This window comes from Hemiscyllium ocellatum, chromosome 8 (genome assembly GCF_020745735.1).
Source record: "Hemiscyllium ocellatum isolate sHemOce1 chromosome 8, sHemOce1.pat.X.cur, whole genome shotgun sequence".
Taxonomy (NCBI): Eukaryota; Metazoa; Chordata; class Chondrichthyes; order Orectolobiformes; family Hemiscylliidae; genus Hemiscyllium; species Hemiscyllium ocellatum.
In genome coordinates, this window is record NC_083408.1 from 53,742,581 (window position 1) to 53,767,808 (window position 25,228).

Here is a 25,228-nt window from a genome sequence, read left to right on the forward strand (position 1 = left end):
CGTCTGAGAAAAAAAATAAGGTTTTCCCATCAGTCCCTTAAGTACTGGGTCAGCTAGTTGTAACACCTAATGATTATAACTCTTAACAGTACAGCAAACCTTTTACAACTGTACCTATGGGATCAGGAGTGTGCCGTTTGATCGAGAAATCCACATAATGAATGTAAAAAACACACTAATAGAAACACAATGCGGGGGTACACATATCACCATTATATTTTATTTACAGCACAAATCACTTGGATAATAATGCAACTTTGCCTTAAACAAAAAAAAACTTAAGTGAGCCTTCGCTCTCCAACTTTCAACTGACGACTTAAACGTTATCGCACAGTAAACTTCCAGTATTTCAGCTACATAATTTTTGCTGGTTTACTAAGTGTGCCACTTCATAAGGTGCCAATTAAAACAAAGTTTGCTGTACATATTAAAATGTACTTTTGTTAAATATTGTGCCCACTACAACCATCTGTCATACTTTATAACTAGTCTTCCTCAACCCTTTATTCAACTGAAGGTTTCTGCAGCAACCTAATACAGTACTTCAAAGAAATCAAAACGCACTAACACATTGTTGGTTAACAACTTGCAGTCATCAACAAGCAAAAGCTTGCACTCTGACTTAGAGATGTTTTCTAACCTGGAGACTGCAATATGGCCACAACTTCACTGTGACCCCTCTCACGGGCCTTGTCCAGAGGTGTTTTACCATCTTCATCACGTAGGTCCGGGTTTGCTCCATGTCTCAACAGAGTCTAGTAAAAGCAAATGCAAACATTTTCAAATCACTAAAATCAACACAAGTTTGTTTTTTAAAATATAAAAACAAGCTTACTCCATATCATTCACAAATCTCATTCATCAAACAAAAACTCATTAAATACATATTTGATATTTTGTATTTGCACTTCCATCATAAAGAGACACACTTTTACATAGCACTGCTCACGTCAGGTATTTCAAGGCACTTCGTGGTCAATGACATTTAAGTGTTTTTGTAACATAAGGCGATAATTAAATCCTTAGATCTCTCATTAAAACAGCATCATCTAACTTGATTGCACGCTCACCACCTAATGTCTTTGTTGTGTTTTACAGCCCTCTCACCATTTACTAAAACTACCTATTTTTATGTCACGATAACATTTGGAGATTGTGCTTCCCATACTGTACTCCCCATGTCCCAGACCAAAATCACACACAAAACAAAAATGGTACTTGCACTGGTCTATGGGGCACACTGCTTCAAATTTATTCCTGTTCTCCGTCCAATAAGTAACCTTGCAGCCAGCATTCTATGCTTACTCGTATACTGTATGCATAGATGTTGCCAACAAAGCTATGCAAAACATATGATCAACAAGCCTGTTGATCAAATAATATCTGTTCACGCAATTCTAAATGCAATGACAATGAAGTGCACAGTAAGATAGGAACAGTAGGCCATTCAGGCCCTCAAGCCTGTTCTGCCATTCGGTAAGATCACGGCCGATCTGTGATCTAACCCCATATGCGTGTCTTGGGCCCACATCCCGTGATACCGTGGCTTAGTAAAAACTAGTCCGATTTAAAAACTTAACAATTGAATTAGCATCAACAACATTTGAAGAGTTCCAAACCTCCACTACGGTGCATGCATACATGCATGGTCACATTTCTCCTGAATGAGTGCAGTGCTGGAAAAGCACAGCTGGTTAAGCAGCATTAGAGGAGCAAGAGAATCAATGTTTCGAGCATAGGCTTTCATCTTTCCCGAATGGCCTGATTCTACATCTCTGGCTATTCTTCTTGGTTCTGGATTCTTCAACCAGTGGAAATAGTTTATCTTTATCTACCCTGTGTTTCTCTATTAATATCCTGCAGATCTTGAATAGATTGCCCCTTAATCTAAATTCCAGAGAATAAAAAACTAATTTGTCTCATCTCTTTTCATAACTTAACCCCTGAAGTCCAGGTATGATCCTTTTAAATCCGCACCAAACTCCCTCCACAACAAGAATATCCATCTTAAGGTGTGGTGCACAGATCTGCTCACAGTACTCTAAATGGGATCCAACTAGGGTGTTGTATAACTGCAGCTTAATATGTACATCCTTATTCTCCACCCTTTAGATATAAAGGCCAGCATTACATTAGCCTTCTTGGCTATTTTCTGCACCTGTTTGCAACATTTTAAAAGGAGCTATGCATCTGAGCCCAAGTCTCATTGGACATCCACTGTATTTAACACTGTGCCCTCTTAAAACTAAGTGTCACAAACCAGGTCAATTCTCACTATCAATAGCCTCAGCTCGTTTTATACACAACTGGATTCTGATCTGGCTGTTTGCACTTCTCTTATGGTTGCGCGCGCACACACACACACACTATTCAATATCCCATGGTTAGCCCAAAAACCACACTTGATTGTGGAAAGACATTACCTTAGCAGACTTTTAGCAACAGCCTCAAGAGAATATTTCTTGCAATTGGGAAAAAGATACCAACCTGCCAGTTCAGAGCTCATTTATGACATACATCATGACATTTTAACATCATGAACAGTATTTTCCCCAAGTAAGACTATGAATAGCAGTCAGCTGAAATGCTGCTGCTTTTCTTAGCTGATGCTAACCCATCTGCCATCACACAGGTCAGCTGACCCAAAAAAGCAAACCACATATCTCACACTGCACGCAATAACATACTGCAAGACTGCCCTTCATCCTAAGAAGTATTTCTCTGCAGTTAACTATTGCAAGAAAAAAACAAAAAAAAATCATACCTTTGCAACCTGTGGCCTTCCAAAACAAGCTGCATAGTGCAAAGATGAGGATCTTTGTCCCCTGTTAACATCAGCACCCCTCTCACAAAGAAATTCCACCTGAAAAGAAAATTTAATAATCTATTCCTGTCACATGATCATTTGTGTTCCTGCTCGATTTTTCACACAAAAATCCTATTTTCTGAACTAATACTTAATTTAGTATCTCATTAAAAAAATTCTTGACTGTTTTGAAGTATTGTAGTACTCACATTTATGATGAATGAGGCAGAGACTTGAAAATACATGTTCAAAAGTTATTACATTTTCTTACCATTTCCTGAGTTCCAAAAGCAGAAGCCCAATTCAAAAGAGTTTGACCAACATCATCCATAAAATTTACTTCAAATGCTGTATAAAAAAAGTTATTGACAAAAGTTAGTACGAGGAAGAAAGGAATTTTAAAATAATAAATACAGCTTTTGTCCCAAATTTTAAACTTACCTCCGGTATCAATTGCATCTATCAATGCATCTGTGTCTTTACTACGGATGCAATCAATAAGCTGCCGATGAGAACGCTCTCCAGAACTATCCAGTCTCCGTAGGCCAGGGATTCTGCCTGTGGAGCCAGCACTAGACTTTGGCAAAGCTTTACGTCCTTCAAAAAGTAATACCAAAAGTAGATCCACCAATCGCATAGTGTCAAGCACACACCTTTCATCACCTTGTAGTGCACTTTCTATTGAGTCAGGTAATGCTGATCTTAATAAGTCCTGGGGGGGAAAACATTTATTAACCCTTCGGTGACAAACAAATCTTAGAGCAAATTGTCAATTACAAATCAATCTTGGCTTCCTAATGTGGTATATGAATATTGATAAGCATTCCAATTTAACTTGAGCATGAAAAGAGATTTGATTTTAAAGCCATGATTTGATCAAATTTAACGTAAAATCACTGATCTTAAATGTTATCAGTCTCCTATGGTTGACGTGTTCCAGCATTTTGTGTCGCTATTTTGATAAATTGTTGAAAGCAGATTTAAATTCAGCTTCAACATCTTACACTTGAATTCATATTGTGGGAATAAAACAGATTATAAATGGAATATTAATTATTTTGAGAAAAAGTCCACTTAGACAAGATATCCAAGATCCTTGCATAAGATGGTCACATACTACATTAAATCTTGTGAATTAAGAGGAAATATGAAATTCTGATAAGTTATTAAGTGCTGCTTATTTTCTCAACGATTTTTTTTAGCAACACAAAGTATCGCCTAGCAAGATGCACATCAGTAATACATAGCCTAATTTTTTTTAAAAAAAGCAATTTCTCCTATATCAACAATTTTTTTCTCATCGCTGAAAAATCATGCATGAAAAGGGAGTTGAGAGGTTGAATGCTTACATGTGTCACAACAGGGGAGCCTCTGCACAGCGTGGAAAGCAAACTAACAATTGTTGATACTTGGTTACTAAGTTTAGAATCAGCCGCATTGGGAGTTGCTCCTGTGGAAGTACGGCCTGGTTTGCAAGCAGATGAAGACCCCCCTGCTACTAAACCGCCTGCTGCTGCCATGCGAGACAGCAACTCTTCCGTCAACCCATGCTTTGCTAAAGGGGCTGGGTCAACTCCACGACGAGTGAATCTGTCTGCCAAAGAAGCAAAGCAACGCAAAGCTCCATCTGATACCTGAAAGACAAAAAAGCTTGATATACTATTTGGTCTCAAAACATGTAATTGTAAAAAGAAAAATAAGAAAATTAATCAAAAGAAAAGAAGTGAACAACTAAATTTCTCTTGGCCCTGAAACACAACTTTTCTTTAAAATTACAAACACTTAAAAGGTGAACATATTTTGGGGAGGGCTAAAATATTGTTCATTTAATACCTCTGCCTCTAACAACAGAAAATCAAAACATTTTAAATGTCAACTGCTGCTTCAACAGAAATTTCAACGTTTCTAGTTAGAAAGCAGCCTCATATAGATCTCATCTTTTTTTCTCCTTCAGAACAGACTTGCTCAGATGGCAAATATGACAAGTCATTCCTGGTATCACTTCATAATTTCCAATCTGAGAATGTCAAACTGAGGACAAGCATGATTTATACAGTGGCATTTTGGGACATGGAAGAAAAGCAGCAAGGAAGAGCAGATCCCTATACTGCCTACCTCCCATTCAGTGCAGCCCAACATCTATGCATCTGCTGTATTATTTGATGTACCCAGTTGTCTCTCAGTGCCAAGATTCAGCACTGTTCCTTTACCTACAAGGTAAGAGCCTGTTATTAGATGGGGTTAATCAAATTTTGTATTGAGAAAAATGAAATGAATGCAAGAAGAACTCTAAACATCAACAATGTGACCATCAATTTAAAGGAACTCTGCCTTTTAATTGCTCTGACTCAGGCACTCAATTGCTTCAATAACTTGAGTAGGAGAGGAGGGAGTACTGGTTCTCCAACCGAAGCAGAACATAACAGGAAATTAATTAGAAGATAAAAGTAATAACACCAGAAATTATCAAGCAAATCAAAAATTACAAACTAATCATTTCATTTTGAAAGTCATTTCATTTCAATATTTTACTTTTCAATAAAACTCCCCTCACCATGCAGCAGAACAATGTTGATAATCTTCATAATGTATTAAATTTACTGGTATCTGCAAAATCTGCAAGGGACTGGCAGGCTATTTAACGAATTTCAGATTAATGTAAAAGAAAGTTGATGGTCTTTCCAAATATCTTCTGCCTTTAAAAGCTCAAATTGGTGAGGAAACATTTAACAAAATTATTTCCTACCCTATCTTATTCAAAAGATCTGTCCCTGAGTCAGAAACTCAAACGTTCAAGTTCCACTGCAGGATTTGATGGCCACAGTAAGTATATTCATAGCACAGCTAAATGGGTTGATTATCAACCTGCAAACACTTCCCTTGGCAGGCAGTAAAAGCTGCAAAGTCTCCTGGTCAACCTTGCTTGAAATGGAGTCTCTCAAGCTTCAGTCACTGCCAACAGGTGGCAACATGTTCCAGGACTATCTAGACATGGACACAGAAGAACATGCTTTGTCTGTCTCATTCATCACTACGCACTAGAAAGCTCTCAAGTTTAAATTTTACTTTATTTCATTTTTCACTGAATGTAGATCTCAGTACCATTCTCAGCCAATTCCTCGGAGAATCAGACAACTGCGACAAACCATCCAATATTGCACGTAGTCCAGAGTAAAGAAAAGGAGATATATTGTGCTACTCTACCATAATGCAAGTTGCAAAATACAAGTACAGATGAAAGTTATTTGGGCAACAAAGGTGCCTTCAACGATCTGTCAGTGCTGATCACAAGACATGCACATTTACCTTTCTCATCTCAAAAACACCACTGCAATCCTGCAAAGGGCCTCCATACCTCAGGGTTAATGAGAAGACCATTACTTAGAGATTATGGCCCAATAACCCCTGATGGAAACTGCACAAACGTAACCTTCAAACATCAGAAGCAGAAATATCCAACTAACCCATCATTAACTACAGCCCAGGATAAACAATTTTTGAAGAAAAGATGAGGGGATTTTGGGGTCACTGAAGGAAAAAGTATGTATAATGGACACTAAGTGCTATTAAAAGGTATTTGTACTTAAACAAAAACATGGCACATTGCTTTCTTGTCCTACTTACTTGGGGATCTTCATGTTTCAATAAACTAGACAAAGACTCCACACAAGTTTCAAGTGATGAATCTTGAGGTTCCATTTTTCCACAAAGCCTGGAAACTACAGCCATTGCAGAATGTAAAGTGTCTTTATGTACAAGATGACCACTGTCCCGAATGAAGGTTAGCACACAGTTTAACCCTCCGGCTTCAAATACTGCTCCTGATTCTCGCGTACAGATAAGTTCAAGTACCTGCAAGATCAGATTATATTCAAAATGTCAACAGTATGACTTAGTTAAGTAGATTAAATAAATGTAAAAACATTAGAAGTAAAAACAAACTTCTTTCAATGTATCAGTGGTGCTTCAGTCATAATAGTACAAACCACAAATTTAAATTTAATGACCTGCTAATTTGAAGAAAAAGTTAAGGGATGAGTAGCTTTAAACAGAGACTTAACAATATCTTAATAGTTCCCACATATTTTGAAATATTTGATTGAGTTATATATAAAAGCGATTAAACCAAACTATTTCACTCATTATTTTCATAAACAGTTTTATTGTTAAAATCAAATCTGTAGCAGAACATACTTTTATTTCACCTTGTTAAAGCAAAACAAAAAAAACATTATCTCTACTTGCCAAAATTAAGGTCTGGGATTGACTTTAGCAGTAATAACATCAGATGGAAATACAATACTAGATTGAGACTCTTCAAATTGGCCTCACTAGTCATTCAGCAAGGGAGACCTGTACCTAGCAGCCGTAGCTGAATCTAACTCCAGGTATTAGAAGTTCAAAGTCAGATAGCAACATTTTTTTAAAAAATTACTTGTGTATGCAAAGAAGATCAAATCGTTGGAAGTTTTACTTTTAAACTAAATCAATTACAGCAAGATCCTCATTACCTTTACACATTGCTCAGCCAGGTCTCTGCTGGTTCTGTTATTGAGCTCAACTACAACCAATCGGTTACAAAGTGCTTTAATGGCTCCATCAACTCCAACAATCCTTCGTGTACATTCAGCAGATACATCCAGGTAATACGTTATGGCACGGGCTGTTACTTCTAACACATTGTCAGGGGCACTTTCATCCAGAAAGATTTTGCATAGAGCTGGCAGAAATGTACGAGGAGGACATCTGCAAAAGTAAAAGTAGTTTATAAAAATGCCCCTCAAGGATCAGTAACATTACCAAATATAGTGATTTAATATTTTTCTGTTCTATTATCGGGAGAATTCAAGTTCAAGCTCAGCATAAGTTGCTAATCAGCAACTAATTACTGCATTACTTGAGGTTAAGGGGCTTTAACTATTTCTTACTCTGCAAGTAACCTACTGATTTTTTTTAAAGTGACATATTTCCTGTACAAAGCAAGGCTTTAGCAAACATTTCAGGTCATTGAGAATATTAATGCATGTTAACTCTCAACCGACAGACAAGGCAAATGTCAACTGAAAAAATTTTCATTGCTGTCTTTCCAGATTACTGAACTTTTCTTGGAAAAAAAGGGAACCTATACAAATAAAAAAGACATTTTTGCAGCTTGTGTTTAATGGGAATTGTGTCAATAGTAGACCTATTCTTCTTCTATGGTAGGTAAAATAAAATATCAAAAATAAGCTCCAACACAAAAGCAAAATCATGTGGATGCTGAAAATCTGAAACAAAAATAAACGGTGAAAATGTCCAGCAAATTAGACAGTATTTGTGTGAATAAACACACAATGTTTCAGTTCAATTACCTTTCTCCAAGTTATTATTTGCTTACATGGAGAAAAAGGGAGGACAGGTTTGAAATTTATTCAAGACTGAATTAGATAGATTTTTGATCGACAAGAGTCAAGGATTATAGAGTGCAGACAGTAAAATGCAGCTAAGAGCACAACCAAACGAGCTATGATCTTATAGAATAGTTAGGCAAATTCAGGGCCAAATGGCCTACTCCTGCTATCTTTCTACACTTATGGGCATGAAAAGGGTATTTACATGCAGATGCATGGAACATGGCTGAGTAAATGAAGATATATGCAAAGTGCTCTTTTAGGAAGGAACAACACTTGTTGCATATGTCATGGTGAAACAGAACATAGTCAAGACATGTGATAGAGTTAAAATTAGTCATAGAATATACAGCATGGAAATAGAGTCAAGAGCATGGTGCTGGAAAAGCACAGCCGGCCAGGCAGCATCAAAGGTTCGGGAGAATCAACGTTTCAGGCATAAACCCTTCATTAGGAAGGGGGCTTGTAGGCTGGGGAACAGAGATAAATGGGAGCTGGGGGGGGGGGGGTAGCTGAGAATGCAATAAGCAGATAGCAGATGAAGGTGGGGGAGAAGGCGATATCTCAGAGAGGAGGGAAGAGCAGATAGATGGGAAAGCCCATGGACAGGTCAGGAAGGCAGTGCCGGGTTGGAGGCTGAGGACTGGAATAAGGTTGGGGGGTGGGGGGGAAAAATGAGGGAATACTGGTGAAATCCACATTAATCCAGTGTGGTAGCATGGACCCAAGGTGGAAGATGAGGCGTTCTTCCTCCAGGCATGGTTAGGGTTTGGCGGCAGCGGCGGCCCAAGACTTGCATGTCCTTGGTGGAGTTGGGCAACAGGGTGGTAGGGTTGGTTGGTATGGTTGGCCCAGAGATATTCTCAAATAATCCGCAAGTTAGTGTGCTGTCTCTCTAATGTAGAGAAGACTATATCGGGAGCAATGGATACAGTAGATGACATTCGTGGAAGGACAGGTAAATTTCTGTCGGAAATGGAGGGATCCTTTAGGGCCCTGGACCGAGATGAGGGGATAGGTGTGGCCAAATATTCTTCACTTTTTGCAATAGCAGGGAATGGTGCCAGGTGTGGGCTGCTGGGGTGGTGGGTGGGGGTTGTAGGCATGCATTACACAAAGGAATCACAGAAGGAATGGTCTCTCCAATATTCTGATAAGGGTGGGGAGGGAAATATATCACTAATGGTGGAGTCTATTTGTAGGTGGTGGAAGTAGCGGAGGATGATGTGTTGTACAGAAAGATTTGTAAGGTGGAATATGAGGACCAGGAGGGGGTCTGTAACAGGTTGTGGAAATCAGTTGGTTTTTTTTAAAACTTGTTGTGCTCTCTCTTCATAATGAAGAGGTATCCAACCTGCTGTGATGTGAAAGACATAAAATAGTCTAAAACATTCCATTATGTTCAGTCTGCAGTCTGTGCCAAGTATAATCATTAATTGGGCTAAAAGATCAGGGGTACTTGGGTGATGGAGAGGAAGAAGGTCCAGATATCCCAGCGCAGGAATCATAAAACAGGAGTTTGAAGGTACAGCAAATCATAAAGCTCCTGTTACAGTAAAAGGCTAGTATGATTAGAGAGCAATGGATAAACCAAAAGATATTGAAGTTTAGTCAAGAATAAAAAAATGTATATTGGATATGGACAACTGGGTTCAAATGAACCTCCTGAACAGTACAAAACATGTAGGGGCATTTTTAAAGGGGGAAATCAGTAAGACAAAGACAGGATAATAAGATAAGGTTATTTGCCAAGGTTAAGGACAATCAAAAGAGATTCTACAAGTACATTAAGAGCAAGGCAGCAATAAAAGAGTGTAGGGCCCCTTAAAGATCAAAGAGGTCAAAAATGTGTTGAATCTCAGGGGATGGGAAAGATATTAAATGGAAATTTATGTCAAATTTTACCGTGGAGAAAGAAATGGAGACCAAATACTGATATTGTGGAAAAAGTTCACATGACAGAAGAGGAAATCTTAGAAAATGTAAATATGGATAAATCTGCAGGACCTGATTGAGTGTATCCCAGGATATTGTACTAAGTTAGGGAGGAAATTGCAAGGTTGCTTGCAGAAATATTTAGTTCATTTATAACTACAGGTGAGACACTGGATGACTGAAGATGGAGGACAGGAAAAATTTCTGGCTGTAACAGCTGCTCCTTTGAGATATTTTAGGTGCTGGCAGTGATTTCCTTGAAGTCCAGTAGCAGCGATTACTGTTTTCTATGCTGTTGCATTGTTTTGGAAGTTTGGAAAAAAAAGTCAAAACAAAAGCAGTTTTAAAAGGGAAAAGAACAGACAGAGGAAGCACATGGTGAGGACAGTGCAGGGGAGGGGGGGGAAAAGAGAGAGAGAGAGAGAGAGAGAGAGAGAGAGAGATTGTTGGTGAAGTGCGGCCCACATAAAGTCTGCAGTAGTGAGTAGAGTCTTGATAATACTTTAAATATAAGCCATAACTATTAATTTAACATGGGCCAGTGTTTGTAGAGGAATAACACACATTTTCTGGGTCTGTAGATTGCAAAGGAGCAAAAATGGCCTTTAGTAGCGTGAAATATGCTTCTTGTCAGAGGTGAAAATTTAAACACAGTTTAAGGGTGACTGAGTATTATATCTGCCATAAGTGGTTGTGAATCTCATCAGATCAAATGGATCGGTTGGAGAGACAGTTAGAAACAATGAGGAAATTGCAACAGCAAAAGTGTGATGGATGGCACTTGTAAGAAAGGTCGGGGGGGGGGGGGGGGGGGAGTCGTCTCAGATACGGTCACATAGATGGGCTAACACAAGGAGAGGCAAGAGGGGTACGCTGTTTTGGAAAATGTAGGGGGTGATGAATTCTCAGGGGAACATAGCACGAACAGCCAAATTTCTGGCATTGAAACTGGCTCTAATGCAACGTCGGGTTCCAAGAGATCAATTGCGTTAGGGGATTCTCTAGTCCGAGACGTTTCTGTGGCCAGCAGAGAAAAAGCAGAATGGTGTGTTGTTTCCCTGGTGCCAGGATCAAGGACATCTCAGAGAGGCTGCAGAATGTTCTCAAATGGGGAAGAGGGGCCAGCAAGAGGTCATTGTATACATTGGAACCAATGACATAGGAAGGGAAAAGGTTGAGATCTGAAAGGAGATTACAGAGAGTTAGGCAGGAATTTATAAAGGAGGTCCTCGAGAGTAGTAATATCTGGATTACTCCCGGTGCTACGAGCTAGTGAGGGCAGGAATAAGAGGATACAGCAGATGAATGCACGGCTGAGCTGGTGTATGGGAGAAGGATTCACATTTTTGGATCATTGGAATCTCTTTTGGGGTAGAAGTGACCTGTACAAGAAGGACGATCGCACCTAAATTGGAAGGGGATGAATATATTGGCAGGGAAATTTGCTAGAGCTGCTTGGGTGGATTTAAACTAGTAAGGTTGGGGGTGTGGGGGGGACCCAGGGCGTTGGTGAGAAACGAGGTCATTCTCAGACTGGTACAGTTGAGAACAGAAGCGAGTCAAACAAACAGTCAGAGCAGGCAGGGACAAGGATGGACTAGTAAATTGAACTGCATTTATTTCAATGCAAAGGTCTTCACAGGGAAGGCAGATTAACTCAGGGCATGGTTAGGAACGTGGGACTGGGATATAATAGCAGTTACAGAAACATAGCTCATGGATGGGCAGGACTGGCAGCTTCATGTTCCAGGATACAAATGCTACAGGAGCGATAGAAAGGGAGGCGAGAGAGGAGGGGGGAGTGTCGTTTTTGCTAAGGGATAGCATTACAGCTGTGCCGAGGGAGGATACTCCTGGAAACACATCTAGGGAAGTTATTTGGGTGGAACTGAAAAATAAGAAAGGGATGATCATCTTATTGGGATTGCATTGTAGACCTCCAAAGAGTCAGAGGGAAATTGAAAAATAAGCTTATAAGGAGATCTCAGTTATCTGTAAGAATAATAGGGTGGTTATGGTAAGGGATTTTAACTTTCCCGCCTCAAGCGACTGACTGTGTGGAGTTTGCACGTTCTCCCCGTGTCTGCGTGGGTTTCCTCCCGGTGCTCCAGTTTCCTCCCACAGCCCAAAGATGTGCGGGTCAGGTGAATTGGCCATGTTAAATTGCCCGTAGTGTTAGGTAAGGGGTAAATGTAGGGGTATGGTTGGGTTGCACTTCGGCGGGTCAGTGCGGACTTGTTGGGCCGAAGGGCCTGTTTCCACACTGAAAGTAATCTAATCTAATCTAATATAGACTGGGACTGCCAGTGTTAAAGGTTTAGATGGAGAGGAATTTGTTAAGAGGGTACAAGAAAATTTTCTGATTCAATATGTGGATGTATCTACTAGAGAAGGTGCAAAACTTGACCTACTCTTGAGAAATAAGGCAGGGCAGGTGACTGAGGTGTCAGTGGGGGAGCACTTGGAGGCCAGCGATCATAATTCTATTTTTTTTTAAAAGATAGTGATGGAAAGGATAGACCAGACCTAAAAGTTGAAGTTCTAAAGTGGAGAAAGGCCAATTTTGACAGTATTAGGCAAGAACTTTCAAAAGCTGATTGGGGGCAGATGTTCGCAGGTAAAGTGACAGCTGGAAAATGGGAAGCCTTCAGAAATGAGATAACGAGAATCCAGAGAAAGTATGTTCCTGTTAAGGTGAAAGGAAAGGCTGGTAGATATAGGGAATGCTGGATGACTAAAGAAAAAGAAGGAGGCATATGTAAGGTATAGACAGGATAGATAGAGTGAATCCTTAGAAGAGTATAAAGGAAGGAGGAGTATATTTAAGAGGGAAATCAGGAGGGCAAAAAGGGGACATGAGATAGCTTTGGCAAATAGAATTAAAGAGAATCCAAAGGGTTTTTACAAATACAAGAAGGACAAATGGGTAACTAGGGGGAGAATAGGGCCCCTCAAAGATCTGCAAGGCGGCCTGTGTGTGTAGCCACAGAAAATGGGGGAGACATTAAATGAGTATTTTGCATCAGTATTTATTGTGGAAAAGGTAATGGAAGATATAGTCGGAGGGAAATAGATGGTGACACCTTGTAAAACGTCCATATTACAGAGGAGGAGGTGCTAGAGGTCTTGAAATGCATGAAAGGTGGATAAATCACCATAACCTGATCAGTTGAACCCTAGAGTTCTGTGGGAAGCTAGAGAAGTGATTGCTGGGCCTCTTGCTGAGATATTTGCATCATCAAGTCACAGGTGAGGTTCGGGAAGATTGGAGGTTGGCTGACTCTGTTTGAGAAGGGTGGTAAGGACAAGCCAGGGAACTATAGACCGGTGAGCCTGACCTCGGTGGTGGGCAAGTTGTTGGAGAAAATCCTGAGGGACAGGATGTAAATGTATTTGGAACAGCAAGGACTGATTAGGGATAGTCAATATGGCTGTGTGCGTGGGAAATCACGTCTCACAAACTTGATTGAGTTTTTTGAAGTAGTAATAAAAAGAGGATTGATGAGGGCAGAGCGTTAGATGTGATTTATATGGACTTCAGTAAGATGTTCAACAAGGTTCCCCATGGGAAACTGGTTAGCAAGGTTAGATCTCATGGAATACAGGGAGAACTAGCCATTTGGATACAGAAATGGCTCAAAGGTAGAAGACAGACAGACAGTGGTGGTGGAGGGTTGTTTTTCAGACTGGAGACCGGTGACGAGTCGAGTGCCACAAGGATCGGTGCTGGGTCCTCTACTTTTGGTGATTTAATTAAATAATTTGGACACGAACATAAGAGGTACAGTTAGTAAATTTGCAGATGACACCAAAATTGGAGGTGCAGTGGAGCGAAGAGGGTTACCTCATTACAACAGGATCTGGACCAGATGGGCCAATGGGCTGAGAAGTGGCAGATGGAATTTAATTCAGATACATGTGAGGTGCTGCATTTTGAGAAAGCAAATCTTAGCAGGACTTATATACTTAATGGTAAGGTCCTGGGGAGTGTTGCTGAACAAAGAGACCTTGGAGTGCAGGCTCATAGCTCCTTGAAAGTGGAGTCGCAGGTAGATAGGATAGTGAAGGCGGCGTTTGGTCTGCTTTCTTTTGTTGGTCGGAGTATTGAGTACAGGAGTTGTGAGGTCATGCTGTGGCTGTACAGGACATTGGTTAGGCCACTGTTGGAATATTACGTGCAATTCTGGTCTCCTTCCGTTCAGGAAGGTGTTGTGAAACTGAAAGGTTTCAGAAAAGATTTGCAAGGGCGTTGCCAGGATTGGAGGATTTGAGCTATAGGGAAAGGCTGAAGCGGTTTTCCCTGGAGTGTTGGAGGCTGAGGGGTGACCTTATAGAGGTTTATAAAATTCTGAGGGGCATGGATAGGATAAATAGACAATGTCATTTCCGTGGGGTTAGGGAGTCCAGAACTAGAGGGCAACCTTTTTACACAGAGGGTAGTACGTGTATGGAATGACCTGCCAGAGGAAGTGGTGGAGGCTAGTACAATTGCAAATATTTAAGAGGCATTTGGATGGGTATATGAATAGGAAGGGTTTGGAGGGATATGGGCCAGGTGCTGGCAGGTGGGATTGGATTGGGTGTTGGGATATCTGGTCAGCATGGACGGGTTGGACTGAAGGGTCTGTTTCCATGCTATACATCTATTACTCCGACTGAGAGTGAGTGTCTAATGTTGTGCCTTTAAGGAATTAAGGAGGGGCCTGGAAACTATAGATCTGTGAGTGACTTTGGTGGTTGGTAAGTTATTGGAGGTGATTTTGAAAAGTAAGATCTATATGCATTTGGAGAGGCAAGCAACAATTAGGGATAATCAGCATTATCTCAGCAGGAAAAGAGTGTCTCACAACGTTGATTGATGTGGAGGGGCTGGTGTTGACTGGGGTGGACAAAGTTAAAAGTCTCACGGCTACAGGTTATAGCACAACACTTATTTGGAAGCACCAGCTTTTGGAGCACTGCTCCTTCATCATCAGGTAGCTGTGGAACAGAATCATAAGACTAAATTTATAGCAAAAGATCAGTGTCATGCAACTAAAGTGATATTGAACAAACCTAGATTGCTGTTAAGTCTTTCATCTTTTGGTTCATTCATATGTCAATCTCAGAACTACTTTTAAGTCACATTCAAGATAACTTAAGGTTTTATTTTAAAAAAAAAGGTGATATCGTAGTTCAGAGACTGCATTGAAGGTGAGAGGTTAGAGTCTGTCTGTATCTCAATCGTGACTCGGACTGGTTCTATTTCCAAAATGGAATTTATAAATGGTTACATGGATTGACTGCCTGCAGATTGACTGTTATTGAACAAAATACAACTAGATGCAAATATAATTCTGCAAATGCAAATTCACCCCATAGATCTGTGTGTGCGTGCATGCATGAATGACAGAGCATGCACACGTGTGAATGCGCATGAGAGTGTGTGCTTGCGTGTGAGCATGCTTGGTAAAGTGAGAGTGTGATGTGTGCTTGGGAGAGAGTATTGGGGGTATGTGTGTGTTTATGCAAGAGGGTCTGTGTAAGTTTACTCAAAAAGCACAATCTGCTGGCAGTCGATCCACTGATGAAGGAACAGTGTTCCAAAATCTAGTGCTTCCAAATAAACCTGCTAGACTATAACCTGGTGCTGTGCGACTTTTAACTTTGTCCATCTCAGTTCAAAACCGGCACCCCCAAGTCATGGACATAGGACTGCAGACACAAAGTTAGAATTATTAACATGACAAAATTGTACAGTAGTTTGCATTTCAAATAAAACAGGTAGTCCTGATTTGTGCTTGTGCTCGCTATTTCAATTAGCAACAATAGGAGCCCAATCATTACCCATGGGGAAAGGAGAGCAGAAAAACATCAAGGTTTCAGCTTCACTTTCAACCTGCTAACTTCTGCTGGAAAATAAACGTATGAACACCAGGCAACAAAAGGAAAGACCCAGCTGCAATGACCCCTTGTCAAGAGGCAAATAAGCCAACATCACTTCATTCATTTGAAAAATCACCTAGGCAGGTCTGCCAGAAGCCTTAAAAATAAATAACAAACCTTTACAAAGAAATTTAAAAGAAATAATCACAGAGGCAGAAATAGGCAAAATCTTGGGGAATGGCACAGACACTGAAGAAATATTTTGTGTCATCTTCACAGTAGAAGACACAAATTACCTAACAGAAATAGAAGGCAACCATGGCCAAAAAGCTGAGGAACACAAGGTAGTTAATATCGGTTTCTGACTTCTACCCATACTGACGCAGGAGACAAACCCTCCTCAATGACCTCCATTTCTGCAGCTGTGATACTATCCCTGATTAGCAATGCCACTCCCCCACCTGTTTACCTCCCTATTCCTCTTGAAAAATCTAAACCCTGGAATATCCAACAACCATTCCTGTGATATACAGGTCTCCGTAATGGTCACAACATCATATCTCCAAGTACTGATCCATGCTCTAAATTCATTCCCCTTATTCCTGATGGATGGTTTGTAAATTTACAAATGACATCAAGATTGGTAGCATAGTGGACAGCGAAAATAATTTTTAAAAAAAAAAGAGTACCTCAGTGTACAATGGGACCTTGATCAGATGGTCCAAGGAGTGGCAGATGGAGTTTAATTTAGATAAATGTGAGATACTACATTTAGGTAAGGTAAATCAGGGCAGGGTTTGTATACTTAATAGTAGGATTCTGAGGAGTGTTGCTGAACAAAGATCTTGGGATGCGAGTTCACAGTTCTTTAAAGGTGGAGGCGCACTACATGGTTGTGAAGGCAGCATTTGGCATACTAGCTTTTATTGGTCAGTGCACTGAGTATAGGAGTTGGGATGTTATGTTGCACTGTACAGGATATTGGTTAAGCCACTATTAGAATACTACATGCAAATCTGGGCTTCCTGCTATAGGAAAAAGGTTGTGAAACTTAAAAGGTTGCAGAAAAGATTTACAAGGATTTGTTGGTATTGGTGGATGTTTTTCATTTATTCACTAGATGAGGCTGTCACTAGCTATACAGCATTTATTGCCCATCCCAAATAGCCTAGAAGGCAGTTATGAGTCAACTACATTTGAGCTGTTCAGAAGGGGCAGAATAGGCTGGGGCTATTTTTCTTGGAGCAGAGTGTCGGACGCTGGGGGGTGACCTTATAGAGGTTTATAAAATCATGAGGGGCATGGATAGGGTGAATAGCCAAGGTCTTTTTTTCCCCCAAGATGTGAGATCCCAAAATTTGAGGGCTTAATTTTTAGGTGAGGGGAAAGATATAAAAGTGACCGAAGGAACAACTTTTTCATGTAGAGGGTGGTGGGCGTATGGAGTGAGGTGCCAGATGAAGTGGTGGAAGTTGGTACAATTTCGGCATTTAAGAGGCATCTGGATGGGTACATGAACAAGAAGAATTTAAAGGGATATGGACCAGATGGGACTACATTAATTTAGGATACCTGGTCAGCATGGGTGAGTTGGACCGAAGGGTCTGGTTCCATGCTGGGCAACTCTATGGCTCTAAAAAGAAAAATCCTGTTAAAACAGTTTGTAATTTCAGCTCTGGTAAAACTTTGGCAGACTCGTGATGAAGTCATCCATCTGCTTTGAGAAGAGGCTAAACAAAGACAAAAAAACAGAAGGCAAACACATCACAGCTTCAGAACACAAGTTAGGCCACAGTAATGTCATCCATCTGGTTTTCATTGTTCTTTTAATGTCAGCGAAACAAGATTGAAACAATTCAAAGCAGGCCATAAGACCATAAGACATAGGAGTGGAAGTAAGGCCATTCGGCCCATCGAGTCCACTCCGCCATTCAATCATGACTGATGGGCATTTCAACACCACTTACCAGCATTCTCCCCGTAGCCCTTAATTCCTTGTGACAACAAGAATCTATCAATCTCTGCCTTGAAGACTTTTAGCATCCCGGCCTCCACTGCACTCTGCGGCAATGAATTCCACAGGCCCACCACTCTCTGGCTGAAGAAATGTCTCCGCATTTCTGTTCTGAATTGACCCCCTCTAATTCTATGGCGGTGTCCACAGGTCCTAGTCTCCTCGCCTAACGGAAACTATTTCTTAGCGTCCACCCTTTCCAAGCCATGTATTATCTTGTAAGTTTCTATCAAATCTCCCCTTAATCTTTTAAACTCCAATGAATACAATCCCAGAATCCTCAGCCATTCCTCATACGTTAGACCAACCATTCCAGGGATCATCCGTGTGAATCTCTACTGGACGTGCTCCAGTGCCGGTATGTCCTTCCTGAGGTGTGGACACAGTACTCCAAATGGGGCCTAACCAGAGCTTTAAAATTTACTGTTGACTCATTCTGATGGCACTGCAGTGAGTTCTCAATCTCGTTAAGATTGATCACAAAGCATCCAAAAAAGAGGTTTTGAATGAGGAAAAATTGATGAAACTTTTAATATTAATTTTTTAAAATCTTTATTCATGGGATGACAGCATCACTGCCCACCCTACAGGGCTGTTAAGAGTCAATCACACTGCCGTGGGCCTGGAATCTCACGTAGTCGACACCAGGTAAGAATGGCAGTTTCCTTCCCTAAAATGACATGAGTGAACCAGATGAGTTTGTCCAACAATCAATATGGTTTTATAGTCATCTTCAGAGACTCAATTTAAAATTTTTACTGAATTCAAATTCCACCAGCTGCTGTGGTGGGATTCAAACCCAGGAGCCCAAAATGGGGATTATTATGACACAAAGATCTAGAACAGTAAAATAAAACACATTAAAACTTTGAAAATTGCCAATTCAATAGTTTAAATGCAGTAGTGTAGTTAATTAGAGGCAGAGAATAGGGTTTTTTGGACCATTTTTAGGTATATAGGGTCATTTGAAGGACATGATGCTCAACACAGACACGGTAGGCCGAAGGGTCTGTTCCTCTGCTGTACTGCTCCATGTTCTAATATGGAAAAACATTTCACAAAGCACCCTCAAGTGCAAGAACAATAATGGATGAGAAGCTTAAAATGTTGGAAATTCCTAAAACATGGCCACAGAAGGTCTGAAAGAAAAGCAAGGAGGGAAGGCATGGATTTTAACTGAGAAAGGAAACATCTGGATTCAAATAAACAAAAATAAAGAGAAGGAATAGGCATTACATATTATTTATGCTCACTTCAACTAAAAGCGTAACCTAGTAATTGCACTTGCAAATAACTTCTCATTCTAAATTCTAGAAAAAACAAGAAAAACTGTCCATACACATTTGCAGGCAAAAAAAAACAACTGTATTCTAGGTCCAACAACTTTTGGTTTGGAAATCAGAAATTACGAAATAAAACTCAGCAGGTCCAGCAGCATCTGTGGCAAGAATGCAGAGCTAACGTTTCAGATCCAGTGACCCTTCTTCAGAACTCCAAGGCAGGGGACCAAAATCATTCACAATTTTCCAGCTGTGGTCAAACTGCATCATGTATAGCTTTAGCAAGACCTTTCTACTTTTAAAATTTGATTTCCTTTGAAATGAAGTAAACAGTCCATTTATCTTCTCTATTCCCTGAACTTGGATGTTAGCATTGGGATTCACGCACAAGAATTTCCAAATCTGTGTGCTGTATTCTGCAGTCGCACAATTTAAACGTTCAGTTCTTCTGCGCTCCCTGTCAAAGTGCACAATTGCACTATTTCTCATGTTACATTTCATCAGCCAAGTGCTTGCCCACTTGCTTGTGTCTACATCCCTCTGCAGACTCTAAGTCATCCTCATTTGCCTTCCTACCTATTTTTGTCATCCACAAACTTGATGATGGCACATTTAATTCCCTCAAATTTACTAACACATATTACGAATAGCTGTGACACTCCATTGGTTACAGGGTGTGATCCTGAAAATACCCTCTATATTCCACACTCGCCATCATTTCTATCTATGTTAATATGCTGCACCCAACACACGGGCACTCATTTAATGCAACTGTTTTACGTGCAGTACCTTACTGAATGCCTTTCCATTTAGCTACATTGTTTGTTACCTCAAAAGAATTCTAATAAAATTTTAAATCAAGCATGATTCCCCTTTCATGAAGCCATGTTGACTCTGCTTGATATTTTGCATTCGTAAATGCTTGACTAACAATTGCAACGGACTCTAACAATTTTTCCAATGACAGATGTGAAGCTAACTGGCCTATTGTTACCGGTTTGCTTTGCTCCCTTATTTTGTGAAAAAGGGTGTAACATTTGTAGTGTTCCTTTAAGCCTTTTACAAAACTCCTTTCCCGGGCCACTCCAGCCAATTCCACCCCATCCCACTTAATTAACCTCATTTAAATTTAGCACAGTTGTTTCTGACCTAAGTTTCTCACTCTCAAACTGAATGATAAATAATGCCATGGTATCGTCATTGTTCCCCAGAGGATCCTTTACTCGGATCATTTATTAAATTGATCTCATTGGACATTAGTAAACCCAAAGAAACCTGATAGAATTCACAACATATTTTCAGAAACTACCCTGAATGCACCATGAAATCTTTCTATTGGATACATTTGTCAATTTGATAAGTCGACAAGATTAAAGGCACCCATTATTAATCCACTGCCTTTTCAACATACTGTCATGAGTTCTATCCTACAGTATAACTACTGTTAGGGGTCCTGTGGACTACTCTCACCCTACTCCTTCTCCCTCATTATTTCTTGCCTCCACCCAGATGGATTCTTCATCATCTGAAGAAAGATAATTACTTGCTGTCCTACTTATTCCACCTTATATTAAAAACAATCACACCAGCCTTGCCTATGAAAAGTCACATTCCCCTGAATATTTACTTCCCAGCTTTAACCTTTGCTTAACCATGTCTCTAATGACTACGGTGATCCTCGTTAAACTTCTATTTGTCCCATTAAATTTGTTTTGTTCCCATGAAGATACACATTTAACAGCCATTAAATTTTGTCTTGTTACCACTTATTTCGGCCCTTTGAGCATATTTACTGCTTTTTCTTACATACTTTCACACTCTTGTCACTTGCTGTCCCACTCTGGGTATCATTAGCCAAGTCTTTTTTTTGCATCCCTGCATTTTTTTTTGCTTTTAAGTCTACATTTCCCTTCTCCTGATCTCTCCCTCTCTGTTTAGTTTAAAGTCTTCTCAATTTCATATTGTTGAGAAACAGCATATTATTTAGTTGTTTTTGTTTTTTTATCCTCATGGTGGTAAATCATTGGTATAAATAACAAGGCTGAAGCATTTGCAATGTACTAAACTTTGAGAATGAGGTGGTGAGTGGAGACTTCAATGGTTCATATTTAGTTCTTGCCCACCATTTGCAACTGGATGTAGAAGGACATGAGGGCTTTGATCTAATCCCTAAGTTGGGGGATTACTTGTCTCTGTGGTTAGCAAGTGTTTCTGCTTTTCTAGCATGCATGCAAACTTGATGTGTTGCTCCACCAGGCTCACCCTTTTTTGTTAAACTTGATACTGCTCCTAGACACTTTAGTGAACAAACACTGATCCTGTGACTTAATGGCAATGCTATGAGAAGGATATGCTAAACAAGCAAAAAAAAAGGACGAAAGAAAAAAAAACAACCATGAGGGCCAACTAGCAAGGATCAAAAGCTGACAATAAGAGCTTCTTAAAATATATAAAAAGGGAAATGAGAGATCAAAGTGAAGATAGGCCCCTTAGAAAATGAATCTGGTCAAATAGTTGTGGGGAATAAGGAAATGACAGAAAGTCAAACAGATATTTTGCATCAGTCTACAGTGAAAGATACCACAGCCATCCCATCAGTGGTAAAGAATACAGGGAAGGAATTAACAACTGTCACCATCAATAGAGAAGTAGTGTCGGACAGACTAAGGAGGCTAAAGGCAGAGGAGTACCCTGGCCCTGATGGATTGCATCCATAGCATCAGAAAAGTAGTCGTTACAGAGATAGTGGATGCACTGGTAGTAATTTTCCAAAAAAAAAAAGAAGCCTCGGGTTCTCGAGAAGTACCACAGGATTGGAAAACTGCTAATGTGAAACTCCTTTTGAATAAAAAAAAGAGAGGGAAAAGCAGTTAGCCATAGGCCTATTAGAAATTAACAGCAGCACATTGGAAAATCAGTCTAATCTAGCAGGCTCAGTGTGGCTTCCTGAAAGGGAAATCATATCTGAATAATCATAATGAGGAAGTCTCAAACAGAGTGGACAGAGGAGAACCAGTAGATATATTGTATTTGCTATGGTACCTCACAAAATGTCAAGTCTTAAGATGTTGAAACAGGCCGCAATTCTGATCACGAAGAGTTTAAAAGAACAAGGCGGCGATCTCACTGAGACATACAGGATTCCTCAGGGGGCTTTACAGCATAAATGCTGACAGAATGTTTCCCACATGGGAGAGTCTGGGACCAGAGACAGTGTCTTGGAATAAAGATGTGCTAATTTAAAACTGAGATGAGGAGGAATTTCTTCTCTCAGAGGGGCGAGAGCCTTTGGAACTCCTTGCCACAGAGAGCTGTGGGGGCATAGGTCCTTATGTATATATTTAATGCTGACATTAACTGATTTTTGATCAGTAAGGGAATAAGGGTTATGGAGAAAGGGCAGGAAAATGGATGTGAAAATGTTGCATCAGCATGATGCTATAAAACAGTACAACAGGCTGGAGGGGCTAAACCATCCAACTCCTGATGCTACTTCTTATGGTTTTATAGTCTTATGGTTTGTAATGGTAGTCAGTTCTTTGCTGCTGATGCCCTAGAATTTCTGCTCAATATTTTGTTTTCAGATGCTAGATCTCTTATGATTCTCTCTCATTTAGCATGGTGCTGTTGTCACAGGTGAATCTGTCCATGACTGATAAACGGAATAGAATCTTAAGAGATCTAGCATCTGAAAATAAAGCATCAATAAGACACCCTAGGCTATCAGCACCAACAGAACTGTCAACCATTAAAAACTGTAAGATTGTAAAAGCATAAAAAAAAAGGAATAGAAATTGGACCAAAGGGTCTGTTTCCATGATGGAAGACTCTGACTCTTAAGGTGTATTAATATTTTTGCTCTTATAACATCAATGGTCGTAAAACTACCCAGAATGTAATGCTTGTGTATTGCCAGGAAGTCCAAATCTCCAAACTTTCTGATTGAATCAATATCAGAAGTGACTCTTTAAAAAACTGACTATTTCTAACAATGTTTAATACCATAAAAATTCCTGTCTTCCAAGGTCACAAGTAAATACATATCACTTAGAATTGCTTTAGGTGGGAAGAGCAAGAGTTATGTGTAGTAATATCCACTCCCCTTGGCGGCCACACACTGCAGACCGTGAACAATACCAGTTCAAATATGTTCATAAAATACAAACTTTGTTGAAGCCATCGAAACGCAGATCTGAAACATTGCGGAATCCCTGGGTACTTCATAAGCTTTGTTCTGCCCTCCAACGCGTCACTTAAGAGATATGATTAAAGTAACACCAATAAAATTCCTGAATTTTTTTTAAAAAATGCATCCAGTCGAAGTTGGGAACCAGTAAAAAGTCAACAGAAAAACACCGACAGCGTATGGTTTTGTTTTTTTTCTCTAAAAAAGATAACTTACGTTTCAAAACAACGGTCCACATTATCGGACATGAGAAGTAGCATACACAGCTGCTCCAAGGCTATGAGCTGCATGTCCCTTTCGTCTCCCTGGCCCATTTGTAGCCATTCCAACAACGTATCGGGATCCACATCGGCCATGATGAGAGAGACCTCGACAATCCCTGACAGTTTCCCCGATTAATGTTCTCCTAGCGCTGGGAGACTGGATAACAAAGTCCCTGGGAAGAGAAATCACTGTTTCCACAACTGGTCCCAATTAATCTAAAGCCAAAAAAAAACACAAGGAAACAGCACGTTAATATATTTTCCCCTCCTCTGTGTGTACTTCGGTTCATCAATTTCCCCCTCTCCCCGCAAAAAAGTTGGGGCAAGCGATTTCCAGCCGAAACTAAGGCACTTCCCTCCCTCCCCGGCCTCGGGAGCCGCCATTTAAACATAATCGGGCCGAAGCCGGCGGATTGGTATGGCCCAGGCCGATCTCTACACAACAGCCGCCGCACGGTGGGTGGGTGGGTGGATGGAGGAGAGAGGAGAGACCCAGGCCCAGGCCTCCCCGTCTCCCTCCCTCCCCCCGCGGGGTTGCTGGAAAGTGGTCGCCGATGGGGCCCACTAAAACCTGAGTCACCCGAGCGGCCTGGGCCTCGCTTCAGCTCCTTCCTCCCGGCGGGCGCACAAAGGGACTCGGCCTTGCCTGGCGATGAGGGAAAGGGGGGGGGGGACAGAAAAGGGAGCAGCCCGGTGCTCCATCGTCCGTCAGCCCGACCTCCCTGACTAGGCCTCCAGGGCCCTGCGGCTAAATTTCGACCATCATCCCGTCAGGCCTGGCGTCATCAAGCCGGCTCCCACCTCACCTTCGCACCCCCCCCCCAAAAAAAACACAGAAAACTCCGGGGCCTGAAAGCGATTCCCTTTCCCCAAGGCGGCATTTTCCTCACTCACTCACCGGCTCGATCTATCGGTGGCTGGGGGACGGGGCGGCCCGAGAGTCACCGCAGCAGCACATCCTCCAGGTCGGCCCGCCCCAGGCTGCCCCACTGTTTGTCGGGGGGGGGGGGGGAGAGACAGAGGCCGACAGCAGCTCCTGGTCGTGCGGCCGATTCCGGAGCTCCGGGCACCGAATGCGGAGGAGGAGGAGCGTCCGTTCCTCCCCTTTACCTCGGGGAGCGACAACAAAATGCCACGGCCTTCCCCCGAACGTCAAGCCTCGTACGTCTCTTCGTGTGTTTATGTTTAATCTTGGGAGGGGAAACTAGAGATAAAACAAACACGCACTCGTTTCGCCCTCCTCTGAAACACATCACGGGTGAGTTCAAAAATTAACGCCTTGTGACCGTTGAATTGATTTCATCGCTCGAGTCGTGAAAACAAAACGTGTTTATTTCGTGTTTTTTTTTTCATTTTTGAGGTTATAAAGTAGTGTGGTATTCCGGAGAAGTTATTTTTAGCTCCGTTTGCAAAAGCAGGGTTCAGGTGAGTTTTTTTTGAGTGCAGATGCAGACTCTTTCGAAGAAGAGTGAGAGGGGTTGACGAGCGT

The 25,228-nt window shown here is 41.0% G+C and overlaps 1 protein-coding gene across 5 annotated transcripts in view; it reads right to left on the reverse strand.

The window, feature by feature from the left end:
- The window catches only part of hectd1 (HECT domain containing 1), an 82,465-nt gene extending 57,543 nt beyond the window's left edge, over window positions 1-24,922 (reverse strand). For 4 of the 5 annotated variants that reach the window (XM_060829035.1, XM_060829033.1, XM_060829034.1 and 1 more), the window contains exons 1-9: window positions 24,638-24,921; window positions 23,693-23,955; window positions 7,318-7,552; window positions 6,431-6,658; window positions 4,156-4,440; window positions 3,248-3,518; window positions 3,078-3,154; window positions 2,765-2,863; window positions 641-755 (exon numbers count right to left, since the gene is read on the reverse strand). In XM_060829035.1, coding sequence (XP_060685018.1) covers window positions 641-755; window positions 2,765-2,863; window positions 3,078-3,154; window positions 3,248-3,518; window positions 4,156-4,440; window positions 6,431-6,658; window positions 7,318-7,552; window positions 23,693-23,832 — 1,450 coding nt within the window. In that variant the 5' untranslated portion in view covers window positions 23,833-23,955; window positions 24,638-24,921. Of the gene's footprint in view, window positions 1-640; window positions 756-2,764; window positions 2,864-3,077; window positions 3,155-3,247; window positions 3,519-4,155; window positions 4,441-6,430; window positions 6,659-7,317; window positions 7,553-23,692; window positions 23,956-24,637 lie in introns of all 5 variants that reach the window. The other variant, XM_060829036.1, reaches the window with a different exon arrangement.
- Between the last annotated feature and the right edge of the window lie 306 nt (window positions 24,923-25,228).